The sequence below is a fragment of the Phragmites australis genome, chromosome 16 (assembly GCF_958298935.1).
Source record: "Phragmites australis chromosome 16, lpPhrAust1.1, whole genome shotgun sequence".
Classification (NCBI taxonomy): domain Eukaryota; kingdom Viridiplantae; phylum Streptophyta; class Magnoliopsida; order Poales; family Poaceae; genus Phragmites; species Phragmites australis.
The window spans coordinates 18,969,005-18,985,224 of NC_084936.1; the positions used below are offsets into that span (position 1 = coordinate 18,969,005).

The window sequence follows — 16,220 nt, forward strand, 5'->3', positions numbered from 1 at the left end:
TTGTAAATATTAATTAAATACATAATTTAAGTATTTACTGTAACTCGCGTTGTTGCTCCTTCTCGTCTAGGACTGATTCTCTTCTCGTCGCGCTGCTACTACTCCTCATCTTGCACTGCTTCTCCTCTCCTCCTACTGCTACCCCTCCTCGCATCGCACTGTTTCTCCTCTCTTCACACTACTGCTCGTACTGCCTCGCATACTGAAATTGGGTTTTCGGTGTTTAAAATGCGGAATATAGATGCTATATTATCTATATTAATAAATACGGTGGTATATATTACTTATTTTTAAATTTTTGCCGCAACACAGCACTACACTACAGGAGAAGAGGAACGAGCGAGAAAAGATTAGAGAGAGAAACAACCATACAAAACCTCCATTAATTCCACCGTGATTCCATCTTATTTGTCCTCCCACAGCTTCTTTTTAAGGTCCAGCCGAGCGGCTCTCTCTCCTTCGTCACACTCGCATTCCTCTCTCTTGGATAAATCACTCTCTCCTCCTCCGCATTGCTGCTAGGAGCCGCGCGTGCCTGGGGCCGTCGCTAAGCTTCTCCGCTCTGTGTGCGTGGCGTGAGACGAGGTGAGGTTGTGACCGTGGGCTGGCGGGCGGCATGAGGGCGGGCGGGATGTTGTGCCGGTCGCAGGCGGCGACGGCGGTGTGCGTGCCAGGGGACGCGCGGTCCATGGTCGTGGCCCGCCGCGCCGACCGCACCATCATCGCGGAGGACGCGCGCGCCCTGCACGACGTCAGGTACGCGCGCCTCGGCGGGGAAGCGCGCGCGACGTCGCGGCGGTACGCGGTGACGAGGGCCCCGCGGCCGCCGCCCCCTCCCCCGCCCCCTACTGCGGCAGCAACTAGGCCGCGCGGGGAGAGGCGGCGCGGCGGCAGGGCGCCCGTGGCCGTGACGCTGCCCATGGTGACCAAGAGCCCCAGCAGGGAGACGCCGGCGCGGGAGCTCGCGGCTGCTGCCAAGCGTGCGCCAGCCGCAACCGCCGCCGCCATCGCGCCGCCTGGCGACCAAGTCCTCCAAGTACGTAGCTAACCAACCCGTCTTGTTTTCCTAGTACTACCTTATTCAGCAGTATTCCACTGTTTTTTTTTTCGAATTATATTCCACCGCTAAATTGCTACTACTAGCCGTGTTTCATTCCAACGACTTTTAAGATCACTCGATAGAAGCGCAAGATGATTACCATTTAGCACAAGTAGCCATCGTTTTTTAGGACTTTAACCATCGTTTTTTTTACAACCACATCAAGCGTTTCTCTGTTTTATTTTCTTGTCATCTTATCAGCTATGAGCATTCCAATTCCATCACTAGCAGAGCACACACGTAACGTAGTGTCGATCCGCAAACTAATTCTTTCAGGAACGTCAGGGGCGACGCCAAGTTAAGCTCCGGCACCATCTCAATACTTGTTACTAGTCCATATTTAATATAATATTACTTAAAAACTATGTATGTTATAAGTAATGCACCAGGGTTTTTTTGGCTCTAGCCTCGCCCCAGGCCTGATTAACACACCATCGCAGTCGTAGAGAGTAAATAAAAATGAGAAACTGACAGTTACAACCATTCATTCCCTAATCAATTACGGAGTATAATCAAATGAACCCGCCGGAGCCCGGCAATGATTTCGATTGATCTTACATTGGAGCGGCGGCGGCGGCGGCGGCGGCGGCTGCAGCATTAAATCCTCTGTTTTTCTTGTATTTACGGCGGGGGTCAAAACTGAGGCAGTGTGAGTGAGACACAGTAACAACATCTACGCCAAATAAAAAAACAAAAAAGACTATGCTGGGAGCACAGTGAAAGACCACACAACACCTCTTCACAGACAGAGAGTAGTGAGAGACTGGAGAGAGTAAGAGAGGGCACTGTTGCTCGTGGACCATGCATGCATATGCACTTGAACTTGCGATGTGTCCTAAAAGTTACTATTGCTCGAGATAAATCTATGGCGTATACGATTTTCATGTTTTCATATAGGTGTTTAAAATGGCACCAATAGAAAACGTTAGCTGTGTCGGAGTTTTATAGATCCTCTTTTGCTGGCGGTTAAACTCACTGCTGCAATATATGTGTGCGTACATCCACAGGTGGTGGTGATGAAGGTGGCGATACACTGCCAGGGGTGTGCTGGGAAAGTGAGGAAGCACATCTCCAAAATGGAAGGTATATAATATATGCTTTCTTTTCTTGTACCAAAAGTGCTATTGCTATTTTTACCCAACGTAACTAGCTCCCCAAATTAGGGATTAAAATTTCATTAAAAATTCGTGAATTTCATAAATTTCGAAGGGAACGGAATATCTGAAAATAACAAAAAATTTACAATTTTTGATCTTTTCGCTGATAAAAAAATTGTAAAACGATATTAAAACCTCTACCCCTAAATTAAGGTTATCGTCATTTCGTTTTGAGTGAATACACCATTTCGCCCAAGTAGCTCTATATATATCGTGCATGCATATGTAAGCCATAACCCGCATGATTCCCGTAACTCCTTGAATGAACAGCAACACAAAAGTAGAAGTCGCATCATACGGTGACCCCGGATTCAGAAACTTTATTGGACTTTTGTGCAAAAATTCTGGGGTTCACGGGGGAGATACTTTCACACGGTCCACCACCACATAGACTGGCCACGAGTCCTGACGCGTAGTGACTAGTATAATGTGTGACCTGGAGCGAGAGATCCGTCACATGAAGTATGGCACGGCACGCCCTAGGCGGGATCCAAGCACTGCATCTAGTACCAAAAAAGAAAACCTCTATGAAGTATATATGAACAACATAAACACCAGTGCTTCTTAATTCTCAGTACTAGAAAGTGGTCAACAGAGTCGGTAGGTACATATACTGATCCTCACATGTATAATGAGCCTGAAAATGAAGACTGCAAATGTCTTGGATCGGTATGCAACCACCATGCATACTTAATCTGTTGTACATGCGTGTTATATACTATGTACGACGTATAGAGGAATGGAGCAACTAGCAGCTTCAGACAGAGCCTAGTGAATAACAGGCCACATGCATGGACGTCTGGTACAACTGCTGCTGTGTTGAAGAGATGTTAATCAGAGGAGCTGGTTCTGGTTGCACTGCACTGCACGCAGAGGAGGCGGCTCTGAAAAGCTCTCTACAAATAGTTCACCAGAAAGAAAGAAAGAAAAAGCCTCTCTGCAAAAAGTTTGTAAAAAAAGAGAAGAAAAAGAAATCTCTCTGCAAACGTTTGGAGCCCAACGGGCAAACAGCATTTGAAAATTCTTGCGTTTCAGGGAGCTCACATGCATGGTGGCTGGAGGCCCCGCCTATGTATGTATCCAGCCCGGAACGTAGTGACGTACGTACACAGGAGGGGCTCACGTGCCTGTACTGCACGTCCAGATACATTCGTACTCGTACTGTGTAGTATTATCATACTCAATCAAATACTTGTCACTTTTGACCAAAAGAGTTTTCTCAAAATACTTGGCATTTCACTTTCACATATCATAATGCATTTTTTATCACTTTTTTCATTTTGCCTCTATCAATGTATACTTCACCTCGTTATTTGTGTAATTTAATATTAATCATAAAATAAGCATTTTGATCATAAAATATTTTAAAGTGATTGGCTAAATCTCCATGATTGTCAAAAGTGTCCAGTACTAAGAAACGAAGTACTTCATCAACGTTGCTGCAGAGAGGCCCATGCATGCGACGACAACAGGCCTTTGCATGTTTCTGTGCAGCGGCTGTCGAGTCGAGGCTGATGGAGGCTCGTGAAACTAGAACTGGAGAACGTAGTGTTATATTATTGGTAGCAGTAATTCTCTACAGAGATCTCGTGTCCGTGGATTAACTTTTTACTAACGGCATGGAATGGATGGGTGACAGGGGTGACATCGTTCAGCATCGACCTGGAGAGCAAGAAGGTGACGGTGATGGGCCACGTGTCGCCGGCGGGCGTCCTGGAGAGCATCTCCAAGGTCAAGAAGGCCGAGCTCCTCATCTGACCAGGCTCGTCGTCAGCTCCATCAATGCTCGAAACTGAAGGGAAGAGGAAGAAGAACCTAGCTAGGGAGCTTCTGCTTGCCTGTAGCATGCATGCTTGCATAGCTGCATGCGAAGCTAGTCCCTAGCTGTTTGTTTTTCTTTTTTGAGAATTTAGCTGTTGGGTTGGAGAGAAAAAGAGACAGAGAGAGTGTACTGGGGAGAGAGAAACTCATGCGTCTCATGCATGGTATATCGATGGATGGATGGGTGAAAGCTTAGCTACTTAGCTACATGTGTAGTAAACTGTGTCTAGCACCTGCTGGGTGCAGTATCGTCGTGTGGGTGCATGTTTTGTTATTACAGTACTTGCATATATTGTTCGATCAGCTTCTCTCTATCTCTCGATCGATCTGTACTGGATGAATGGGATGGAGTTTTTTTAAGAACCGTATCTCTTTATCCGGAGTTTTTATTGAAGGCTATTTTTATGGAGACATACGACACCAAGGATTCGAATCTGATAAGCTTGGTCATACTCTTATGCCTTGCCATCGTGCTCCATACACGCTTCGCAGATGGAGTATGTTCTGATGGAGGTGTGTGTCGCCATGAGTCACCATGCATCAGCTGATCGATCTTGGCTGCTTCCGATTGGCTCCGTGCTTTTGGCTGCGTACCTTATCTCCAAGGAAAAACACGAGAGCATAGCTAGTTAGCACAGGAGGGCATGCACAATTGCACATAGATCTGTCCATGCAGTTCTTTTGCTCCATGGTCATGGATACATAGCAGGAAGCAGGGGCGTCTCAATTAATGACAGGTGGGATCGAGGTGTTCGGTCCTGGACTCCTGGTGAGCATTGTAAGTGGCCAGTAACTCAGTAAGAGAAAGGGTTCTGAGAATTCTTTTCAGCTATTGTACGTACGTCCGCGACATTTCGCAGCGTGCGCAACAATGAACTTGAATTTAGAATTTACCTTGATATAGTAAACACAGTTGCACAGCACCATGTCCATGTATATACACTATTTAAAAAAGGGTGATCACTGTCGGTTTTAAAACCACATCAGTGCTGATTTTGGAACCGGTAGTATTTACTCGATACTGAAAGTGAATAGCTATCACTGTCGGTTCTAGAACCGGCAGTGATAGGTGTTCTGTGAGCAAAAAATGGATCGACCTGGCTCAGATCTCGCACCCATCGCCGCTCCTGTCAGGCATTGCTCCTGCCGCCGCTGGGCTCCTGCACAACAACATAACGCGGCGGCTCAAAGGAAGCCGCTACAGCACATGCTCGACCGCCACCGCGCTCCGCTCGGCTGCCGCCGCCACTATGGGTCCCACCACGTTGTGCCGCTATGGATCCCGCCATCGCAATGGATCCTGCCACCGCCCGTGCTGGAGGTGAGCAACACTGACTACGACTCCTGCTCTGGCTCCAGCGCCTCGCCATCTTTAACACCGACGGTGACGTCGTCCTGCTCCACGCTGTTGGTGTCACCCGCTACTTCATCTACCGCGTGCTCGCCGATGGCGTAGCTGGGCGCCAGAGCCCCGACGGCCGGTGGCTAGGCGGTGCCTCCGGCAAGCTCGACTACCGGAGAGAAGAGGGAGTGGAGTCATACTGAGATGAGGGAGAAGAGCTCGATGATCGGAGAGAAGAACTCGGTGACCGGTGATGGATCCATCGGGTGGGTGGTCAGAGAGAAGTAGGAGAGATGGCGGGAGGGACTATGAACACGCGCATGAGGATAAGGCAACCACACTGAGCGTGTGAGGATAACGACTGAGCCAAGCTGACAAACGAGAGAGGTGCGAGCCAAAACATCGAGTCTAGGCTAGACTTTAGTGCCGGTTTGTATTAAAAATCGGCACTGATACTATCAGTGTTGGTTTTTATTACAAACAGGCATTGATAGTTCATATCAGTGCCGGTTCTTAGCAGTTTTATCATAGTTCGAGCATGAGAGGGTAAGAACCGGCAGTGATACACTTTCACTATCAGTTTTTGCATAACCGGCAATGATGAGGTGCTACTTATAACTGGTTCTGTAGTAGTGATATACGCTTAAGGCCAGCATGCATATATACGCTCAATATCTCATAGAGAACACTATGTATGGGTCTCAGTCTGTGTGTTCATGGTTTTAACTATTTACACATCCAGCATGTATTGACCTTGTAGCGAAAATGACCCTATTAGGCTATGCTTATGATTTTGATGATTAATGATAACATAATCATTGAAACTAACATATTTGTCAAGAATATATGTTAGTAAGTCTCATGGATGCAATACATGAAGAAGCCACTGAAGCCGGGACAAAGTTTGATTAAATTGGAGAAGTCTTAGGAAGATTTATCTCACCGGATGGTCTGGTGCAGAGGAGTTTACACTCATTGTACCATCGTGTCCAGAGGCTAATAGCCTCACTGGATAGTCTGGTGAATAGGACATGAGACTACTGGAGTGTTTCTGACAAAGGGGGAGAAGGCTGAGGACCTCACCGGATAGTCCGGTGATCTGCACTGGGTAACATCGGAGTATTTTCTGCAAAGAAGAATGCAAGTACAGAAGACTAAAGATCAACCCACCGGATGGCCCGGTGCTTGATTTATGCACACCGAATTATAGTACCAGAGCATTTCTTGCAGAGAAGAAGTGGCGTGTTTAGGCTCAAGTTAACCCACCAGAAGGTCCTGTGATAGAGTTGAAGATCTCACTAGTGTATCCGATGTTCACAGAGGCTTGAGTGGACTTCCAACAGCTACTTTCTGATGTTGTACTCACTGGATGATCTGGTTAGAAGATGATCTGGTGTTAGTACTACTGTTCTCACCGGTCATCCAGTGTTAACAGCTTTTCTTAGGCGTTGGGAAAATGACTAGTTGACGGGTTTTAGGCTATAAATACCCCTCCACTCAATCATTTGAAGGTGTGGCATACTGCTAGAGTCCAGAGAAAACTGTAGACACTTGAGAAGACATTCAAGCCACCAAAGTACTTAAAGTGATCATTCAAAATAATTAAGCATAAGATTAGTGGATGATTAGTGCTTATAGGACTAGAGAGAGTGTTGCTAGGTGATTACTGCCTAGAGAGTGGATCAAGTAGTGATCCAACCGTGTACCGAGAGGTATGTCTGTGAGGAACGGTGACGTCCTAAGAGGAGGGGTGAATTAGGACACTTAAAAATCTAAATCAAATTGGCTTCAAAAACTTCACAAGATAAACCTATCTCAATCTCTATCTAAATATGCTTTAGGTTTATCTAGTATGTCTACTCTATCACTCAAGAAGATTTTAACCTACTCTTTTAAGGTAAATTGCAAGAAACTAAATGCGGAAATGTAAATAAAGTAGAGAGATAAACTCAGCATAAGAGATTTTTATCCTGTGATATCAATGGTATGAATGTCACCCCTAATCCATGTTGGAGCTCCACCAAGGGTATGCTCCTGGTCGGCACCCAATAATGACTCTTGAGCAACCAAGCCACCAAAGCAAGGCATCAAGCCAGATGAGCCACCAAGCCATCAAGGCAATGTCTCACCACTAGCCTCTCTTTCAGTCACTTTTCATCGTGATCACTTCGGAGCTTAAGCCACCAAAACAAGGGTTTCCACATCCCCGTACACGTGTCTTGCCACCGCATCACACCAAGTCAGAGGGTCAACAAGCACTTTGGTTACCGGTGAGTCACCAAGACTCTAAGGCACCGACGTACCACTTGATACACAGTTGGATTATTCCTTGATCCATTCTCTAGGTTGCGGCACCTAGCAACACTTCTCTCTGGGCCTAATAGTACTAATCACTCTCTAATAGTGTGCTAAATTATCTTGGATGAACATTTTAAGCACTTTGATGGCTTGGATGTCTTCTCAAGTGTATACGAGTTTCTCTAGACTCCAGCAGCATGTCATCACTTTTAAATGACAGAGTGGAGGGGTATTTATAGCCTTAAACTCGCCAACTAGCCATTTTTCCAACGCCTCAAAGAAGTTGTTAACACCGGATAATCCGATGAGAATATTAGTACTAACACCAGATGATCCCATGAGTACAACCTCCGAAACTAGCCATTAGAACTCCACTCAAAGATATTGTGAACATCGATCACTTTGGTATGCCTTCAAATCTATCACCGAACCTTCTGGTGAGTTATCTTGAGCCAGCCAAACCTTTGTAACTTCTTTATGTAAAATGCTCCGGTGCATTCATCCGACGTTCATTCCATTCACAACGGACTATCCGGTGAGTTAAACATTCTCTTGTTTTTCCTAGAAATGCTCCGGTGTAACTATCTCTGTGATCATCAGACTATCCAGTGAGTTGAACTTCATTCTTCAGCAACTGCAGTCGCCTTTGCAAGAAATGCTCCGATGCCACACTCCGATGTGCACAAACCAAGCACCGGACCTTCCGATGGGTTAATCTTCAGTTTTCTGCACTCGCATTCTTCTCTGCAAGAAATACTCCGGTATTACCCAGAGTAGATCAACAGACTATATGGTGAGGTCATCAACCTTCTCCCCCTTTGTCAGAAATATTTCAGTGAGTTCAATACATAGAGCACCGGACTATCCGGTGAGACTATCAGCCTCTATGCATAAATGCCCCGATGAGTGTAAACTCCTCTGCACCGGACCTTTCAGTGAGATCAATTCTTTTGGGATTTCCCAAACTCAAGCAAACTTTGTTCCGGCTGCGGTGACTTCTTGATGTATTGCATCTATAAGACCTACTAATATATATTCTTGACAAACATGTTAGTCCTAATGACTATGTTGTCATTAATCACTAAAATTACAATCATGGCCTAATATGACTATTTTTGCTACAACGTCAACACCTTGGAGTTTTTGTGACTCGCTGGCTTGTTGACCCTATGACTTAGTGTGGAGCGGTGGCAAGACACATGTATGAGGACACGGAAACCCTTGCATTGATAGCAACAACTCTGAAGTGATCACGACGACAAGTGACCAGAAGAGAAGCTAGTGGTGAACCTTGTCTTAGTGATTTAATGGCTCATCTGGCTTGAAATCTTGTCTTGGTGACTTGGTAGCTCAAGAGCCGTGATCGGAAGAGGCTTGGTGATCGGGAGCATATCCTTTGTGGAGCTCCAACATAGACTAGAGGTGATTTGTGTGCTACCGATACCATAAGATAAAAATTTCTTATGCCATATTTGTCTCTCTATCTTATTTATGTTTTCACATTTACATATTTATAATTTACTTTGTTAGAGTAGGTTATAATTCTCTTGAGCGGTAAAGTAGACACACTAGATAAAACTAAAGTATATTTAGATAAAAATTAAGATAGATTTATCTTATAAATTTTTAAAACTAATTTATTTTATATTTTTAAATATCTTAATTAACCCCTCTTCATACGTCAGGCTTCCTCGTAGACCTGATCGAAGACGTACGTCTCCAAGTCGACCCCTTTTGGGTATTTTTTGTGTATTATATTGTTACGATCCTGTGAACCCCCTGACAAGAATGTCGTGCCTGTCGTCTCTAGCTCACAGACAGACAGCTGCGCTTTTTTAATTGAAACAGCACAAAAAATCGTGCGATTAGATTAGATCAATGGCGCCAAGCTCGCCTAAGCACGCAACAAGATTACCATCGATCGAAACTTTGGGTTTATCGATCGGACTCTGGATCGAGTTGATCATGCAGGCATTGATGCGACTAGATATAGCTAGGAAAATATCATCGATGCAAACAAAGCGATCGAGTCGCAAGTAGTATTTTCGATTGTCCGTATTATTGGAAGCATGCATGCATGATGTTGATTCCATTGCGGCCGGATTCATATCACGATTTGTTGTGGTATAGATGTTTGTACTTTGTACTGATGAAAATTAATTTCACCATGCCCGACATTTCGGAAAACTTAATCATCAGTAACCCGACATCAATATTTCTGAAGAATTGCTAAAAGATCAAATTGAAGCCTATGATTGAATGGATGAATATCGGATAAGGGCAATAGCCGGGCAAAATTGTATATAGATGTGAAGTTACATTTCTTCGTGTGATTGTAGTGGGTGAGACAATAAATTATCTCTTCTTGAGAAGCATGCAGATGCTACATGTACGTAGCAGTTTAAGTTGGATGAGTCAGGTATTAAGAGATGAAAACTCTGGTAAGTATCTCGAGTCACAAATGATGGAACGATCCATGACTGAGTCTCGGGGTTTACTGGCCAAGGGAGAAAGGTTTCACCTAGCCTGGCCAGCGCAGGTTTCAATCCTCGCCTCAAGCCCCCAACGCTTCATAAAATCCTAGAGATTCCCCTGCTTGGTCTCGTAAGGATGGAACAATGAATTGAATTATGCATATGTGGTCGCGCCATCACTTTCGGAAGAAACATCGGATCGGATGACGGGACGTCACAACGACGAGCGGCCCCTACTGCCAGTCATCAGGAGGCCAAATTCCATATGCACAAATGACTGCCTGCCACGCACGCAGCCCGGGAGAGCAAGCGTACACGCGAGCGAGAGACAAGGCGTGGCAAGTTGCGCGTTTAAAAGTACACGCCCGTACACATCACAGGGATCAAATCGATCGTACCATGCATCCATACACAGGGTGTCATGTATACGAGGGCTGTGTGCAGCGACGTCGCAACAAACGCAAAGATGCTGAAGAATGATCTCTCTCTCTCTCTCATACAAGGCCTACAAGGACGACATCGACAGATTCGATCCATCTGTAGCTACTTGCTACCTCGACGCCTCGATACACTTTTCTAGTTTGATGTTTGGTTGAATCGATTCGATCGAGACGATTCTTACGTAGAACAGTGTGCCCACGTTGCCGTGTGTTCCTGCATCTAGGAATAGAAAAACCAGCTCCTTGTGTATGGTCTAATTGGTTGATCTCTTGTAAGTTGGTGCAACTTATACCTAATAAAGTCCGAAAATTGGTGTGGCTTGTTGATTGATCACACGGGGACGATTCTGTTGTAACTCAGTGGAATAATAGTAGAATTGAGAGGGAAGAGAATGAATCGTATGTTTTTATTCCTTGCTATCGTCTTACATATATACACAGGAAACGGTGTCTTTCCAATTGACATCAATAATCGTCTAAATCGGTTGCTTTTGATTATATCTCGTAACACTTCCTCTTGATCAAAAGATTATTATCTATATAAGGCGAGTTGAATCAATACTACAGAAATACCCGTTATAGACAGCAGATCATAGACAGTTTTTTAAGAACCGTCACTAAGAAGTACGTCATAGACAGTTTCTAACTAGAAGTGTTTGTGGTAGAAATGTGTTGTCTCAAATTTCTGCATATCTCAGACGGTTTTTATTCTAAATCGTCTGTAGCAAGGCCACAAACAGATTTCAATAAAAATCGTCTAAAGGCCGCATATGGTTTACTAGGGAAAACTGTCTGTGACGAAGTTACAAACAGATTTAATGTATACTCGTCTAAAATCTTATAGACAGTTTTCCTAAAAACCATCCGTGGCTACCTATATTTCACCATGCGCTAGCCCGTATCCTAATTTCCATGTTGATCGCATGGCTGCCTCCTAGGTGGCTATGATTTTTCTGCTACATGAGAAGGGAAAGGGGAGGGAGGGGAAGCGAAGAGAAGGGACAGGGGAGGGGAAGAGAAAGGGAAGGGGGCTGCAAGGCAAGGTAAGGTCGGGCCGATCTCTCCACATATCTCCCATGCAAATCAAGGTCCACCCATCGTCTAAAGATACGGCTACCTGCTAGCTAGCTCTTGTCAATTGATTCCACATTAAAGTAGAGAAAATCAATGCAAATGTACTGTAACTAGTGATATTAATTGGTTAAAAAATATCTTGAATGTTGATTTGCGAAACAGATCGATTTGTTAGTAATTTTTCAATTAAGTTATGTAATTTTGGGAATCACAGATGACTGACTGTAGTTGGATGTACCTGGAGAATCGTACTTGTGACAAGTACTTTAATGACTATTTGGATTCATGCGTGTTGCTGAGGCAGAAATGTTGAACTGGAATAAAAAATTTGTGTATCGTCCATGCATTGACTGCATAAATGAGAGAAATTTCCAAAAGGCACATAATACACATGTTCAGTTAATTATGTGTGGATTCAAAGATAAATATACTTTTTGGACCAGTCATGGTGAAGAAGGTGTGAATGACCCCGATGGTGATACGCATTAAGAGGATGCCCCTGACTGTGATGTGGATGCAGTTATTCCTAATAGGTATGTGAAGGATATTGCTAATGATTTCATAGACCGAGGTGATACTATTCTTGAGAATTTGGAGGAGGTGGTCTGTAATGCTAAGGAATCTAATGAGTATAATGACAGAGAATTTGCTAAGTTCTAAGAATTCGTGAGGCAGTTCAAGGCACCATTGTATCAAGGCTGTAAGAGGAGACACACAGTCCTCCTACTTTTGAAATTGAAGGCAAGCAACGAGTGGTCTGATAATAGTTTCACTGCATTGTTACAACTGATATCTTCATTACTTCCCAAGGGGAACCTGTTGCCCACATCCACATATGAAGCTAAAAAGATTATTTATCTTTTGGGAATAGAAGTTGAGAGAATCCATGCTTGCAATCAAGATTGTATTATTTACTATCGAGAGTATACATACTTGACTGAGTGCCCTATTTGTGGAACCTCTCGATACAAGCGTCGAGAGGTACCTTCCTGTAATTCCTTGTCTAGAGTGTTTGTTTCGCAATAAAGGAGGCCAAATTGCTTCGTTAGCATGAGGGCTATAAGAATGATGACCTCATGCAGCACCCTGTTGATGATGCGTAATGGCAAAACATTGATATAAAATTTAGGGAGTTTGCTGCAGAATTGAGGAATATTAGGTTTGCTCTAAGCACGGATGGGATGAATCTGTTTGGTAACATGAGTAGCAGACATAGCATCTGGATGGTAGTTTTGTGCATATACAATCTTGCTCCTTGGCTATGTCAGAAGAGGAAGTACCTTAAGATGATGATTTTAATCTAAGGTCCTAGGGAACCTGGTAATGACATCGATGTGTACCTTAGACTATTGGTGGAAGACCTTAAAGTGTTATGGTCAGAAGGTGTTGATGTGTGGGATGCGTATATGCGAGTGTACTTCAGACTACATGCCATGTTGTTTTGCACAATTAATGATTTACCGGCTCTTGGCAATTTGTCAAGGAAAACTATAAAAGGAAGCAAATCATCGATGAGGAAGCAAAGCATGCCCCTAACGCTTAGATTCTACCAGGAGTATGTGACTAACAACTCAAGAAAAACAGTGTACATGTGACATCGATGATTTCTACCCAAGTCTCATGCATATAGGAACATGAAGAGAGAATTCAATGGCACGAGAGAGAATGCATTAGCTCCTAGGCATGTCAGTGGTACAGAGATCTATGAATAGGTCGGAATAATTAATGTGGTCCTTGGGAAGAGAAAATGATTTAGTTCTAATGAAAAGGTCATGTGAAAAAAGAAAACGATTTTTTGGGAGCTACGTTACTAGGAACACCTTGATGTTCGGCACTGTCGTGATCCCGTGCACATCGAAAAGAATGTCTACGATAGTCTTGTTGGTACCTTGTGCAATATTGCTGGATGAAGGATGGTATTAAGGCATGGAAAGACCTGGTCGATTTGAACATACGGCTCGAGATTCATCCCATAACAAATACCAAAGGCAAAGTGACCATCCCCTAGCCGTGGGATATTGGCACATGTGAAATAAGGAGAAATAAGAATTCTTTGAGTTCTTGTACGGCATCAAAGTTCCTTCCGGTTACTCGGCCAACATAAAAAAAACTTGTTTCCTTGAAAGATTTGAAACTTAATTATTGACATGAAGTTTTATGATTGTCACGTGATGATGACACAAATGCTTCCTATTGCACTTAGGAAAATATTACCAGTCTATGTCATAGAGTAGATTATGAGCCTATGTTTTTTTCTAATGCAATTGCTCGGAAAGTCATTGATCTTGCATCACTCGATGCCCTATAAAGAAATGCGGTAAAGATCTTGTGCCAGATTGAGATGTATTTCCCACCATCATTCTTTGATATTATGGTCCACATCATTATTCACCTTATCAAAGAGATCAAGTACCTTGGTTCAATATTCCTACATCTGATGTATCCATACGAGAGATTCATGAGGGTTCTAAAATCATATGTAAGGAGTCCACGACTAGAGCCTTGCATGCCCCAGATACCACTCATCATCAATGCAATATGGATAATTAGGTAAACCCTGATATTTGATTATGTCTTGTCATCGGGACACATCTCGATCAGGTGATGCCTCCACCAACAATAGCTCTAAGATCAAGGAACGAGCTCCCTTAGAATAGCAATCACGGAGTGACATGGACTCGGCTGCAGTCGAGTGTAGGCAACGATGTCTTCAGTACTCCGGAAGCCAACATCTAGGGTGGTCATTGGATTCTAATATCCTTCCCGAAGTGGATCCAACAAATCCTTCAACCCCAGTGGCTACTCGAGTAAACAATCCTAGCGACTCTAGGCACCCCAACCGGCAAGGTGTTGGTTTGAGGAGCCACGAACACAGACATTCCCGGGTCGAGGGAATGCAAATAGGCAGCTTAGGTGGTTGATCTTGAGCACAGCCATGTAGGTCAAACTGTAACTGCCTCATCCATAGTTGCAGGAACCAGGAAGACTTGAGGAACTGCATCCCTCACGACAGGCGCAACTTACAGGAAGTGATTGACAACTACCATGAGAAACACTATGAAGACAAACATCGTTATAATGACTACAAATCTCCAGGACAAAACTTGACATGACTCCCTTGTTCGAAGGCACAAGTGTGACAGTCCTCCCTCATCTCCTCTCAAAGATTTTGACAGAGGTTACGAAGCCTTTGCACCAGAGATCCAATCTATACGATGGCTGGAGAAGTACAAGGCGGGCCCGATCCATAAATACAACGGGAAGATCAACCCAAATGAGTGATTACAGATTTACACTACCGTTATTCAAGCGGCTAGCAACGACAACAAGGTAATAGCCAATTACCTGCTAACTGCCCTCGATGGACCTACAAGGTCCCGGTTGCTGAACCTACCACCTAACTGGATCCGATGATGGGTCAAGTTCAAGGCTTAGTACCCCGCCAACTTCCAGTGTACGTTCGAACACCCAGGAACGGAAGACGACCTCCATCAGCTGAACCAAGGCACAGACGAATCTCTTCAGGACTTTATCTAGAGGTTTAGTGATAGGCGTAATAAGATACCAGACATCTCCGACGGGTCGGTCATCATCGCCTTCAAGAGAGGTATCAAGGATAGAGATATGGTTGGGAAGCTAGCTACCTAGAAGATCCAAATAGTCAAGAACTCTTCAAGCTAGCTGACAAGTTTGTAAGAACACACCAAAAACCCTTAGTCTGTCAAATAGAAGCCTGAGTCTTCAAAGAACAAGGGGGAGAAGAGTAAATCTGGTGATAAGTGTAAGGGTCTAGACACGACCATAGCAACGGTCGATAGGAGCAAGTCACGCAACACTAGACACAACAAGGGTTAGAGCTGCGATGGAGGGAAGTGGTGTCCTGTTCATTGGTCTAACTAGCACAACTTTGACGAGTGTCAGGTTATCAATAAGAAGCTTGAAGAGATGCTCAATGCCACTATTGCTGACTATCATAGCAAACAGGCAAAGCCAGGTGCAAATGAGGACGAGCTTGAGTTCCATGGAGCCGATTAGAATTTAGCACAAATCTTCGGAGGATTCACCACGTACGAGTCCAAGCTCATGACAATGCCAAGGACTCAAGCTCATGAGTGTCACTGATATTTCTGAGTCTGATGATGCCACCAATGGTAAGACCAACAATGGTGCCAAGGATAAGAAGGATGATGGTGGTATCGAGGCAGTGCCCATCAACCTGTCTAAGATAGCCAAGACAGTCAAGATAGGGGCTGGCCTTAACCCCAAATAGGAACTTGAGCCCATCACTTTCCTCTAGGAAATCCAAGATGTGTTTGCATATAAACCACCTGATATGCCCGGAGTCCCTAGGGAGATGATCGAGCGTCGATTAGATGTGGAACCCAACACCAAACCTGTTGTCACGGCCCAGAGTTTCTAAACACGTAATTAAGTGCTAATGAGCATCATTAGCATCATTTGTTTTCGTTTTGAGCCATATAGACTTGCAGTGTGGATTAAACCGCATTTAGTTGA

The 16,220-nt window shown here is 44.3% G+C and overlaps 1 protein-coding gene across 1 annotated transcript; it reads left to right on the top strand.

Moving 5' to 3' along the window:
* Positions 1-405: 405 nt before the first annotated feature.
* On the top strand, positions 406-4,391 carry LOC133894756 (protein SODIUM POTASSIUM ROOT DEFECTIVE 2-like). Its single transcript, XM_062334919.1, has 3 exons — positions 406-1,036; positions 2,107-2,182; positions 3,896-4,391. Exons 1-3 carry the CDS (start codon positions 617-619, stop codon positions 4,012-4,014), a joined length of 615 nt encoding a protein of 204 aa, XP_062190903.1. The 5' UTR covers positions 406-616; the 3' UTR covers positions 4,015-4,391.
* The last annotated feature ends 11,829 nt before the right edge of the window (positions 4,392-16,220 follow it).

What these genes read in the sequence shown, in the direction of transcription:
- LOC133894756 (XM_062334919.1), top strand. Translation starts at nt 617, where the DNA reads ATGAGGGCGGGCGGGATGTTGTGCCGGTCGCAGGCGGCGACGGCGGTG. An exon ending in CTGGCGACCAAGTCCTCCAA is followed by an intron (nt 1,037 to 2,106) that starts GTACGTAGCTAA and finishes GTACATCCACAG; the next exon opens with GTGGTGGTGATGAAGGTGGC. An exon ending in GCACATCTCCAAAATGGAAG is followed by an intron (nt 2,183 to 3,895) that starts GTATATAATATA and finishes GATGGGTGACAG; the next exon opens with GGGTGACATCGTTCAGCATC.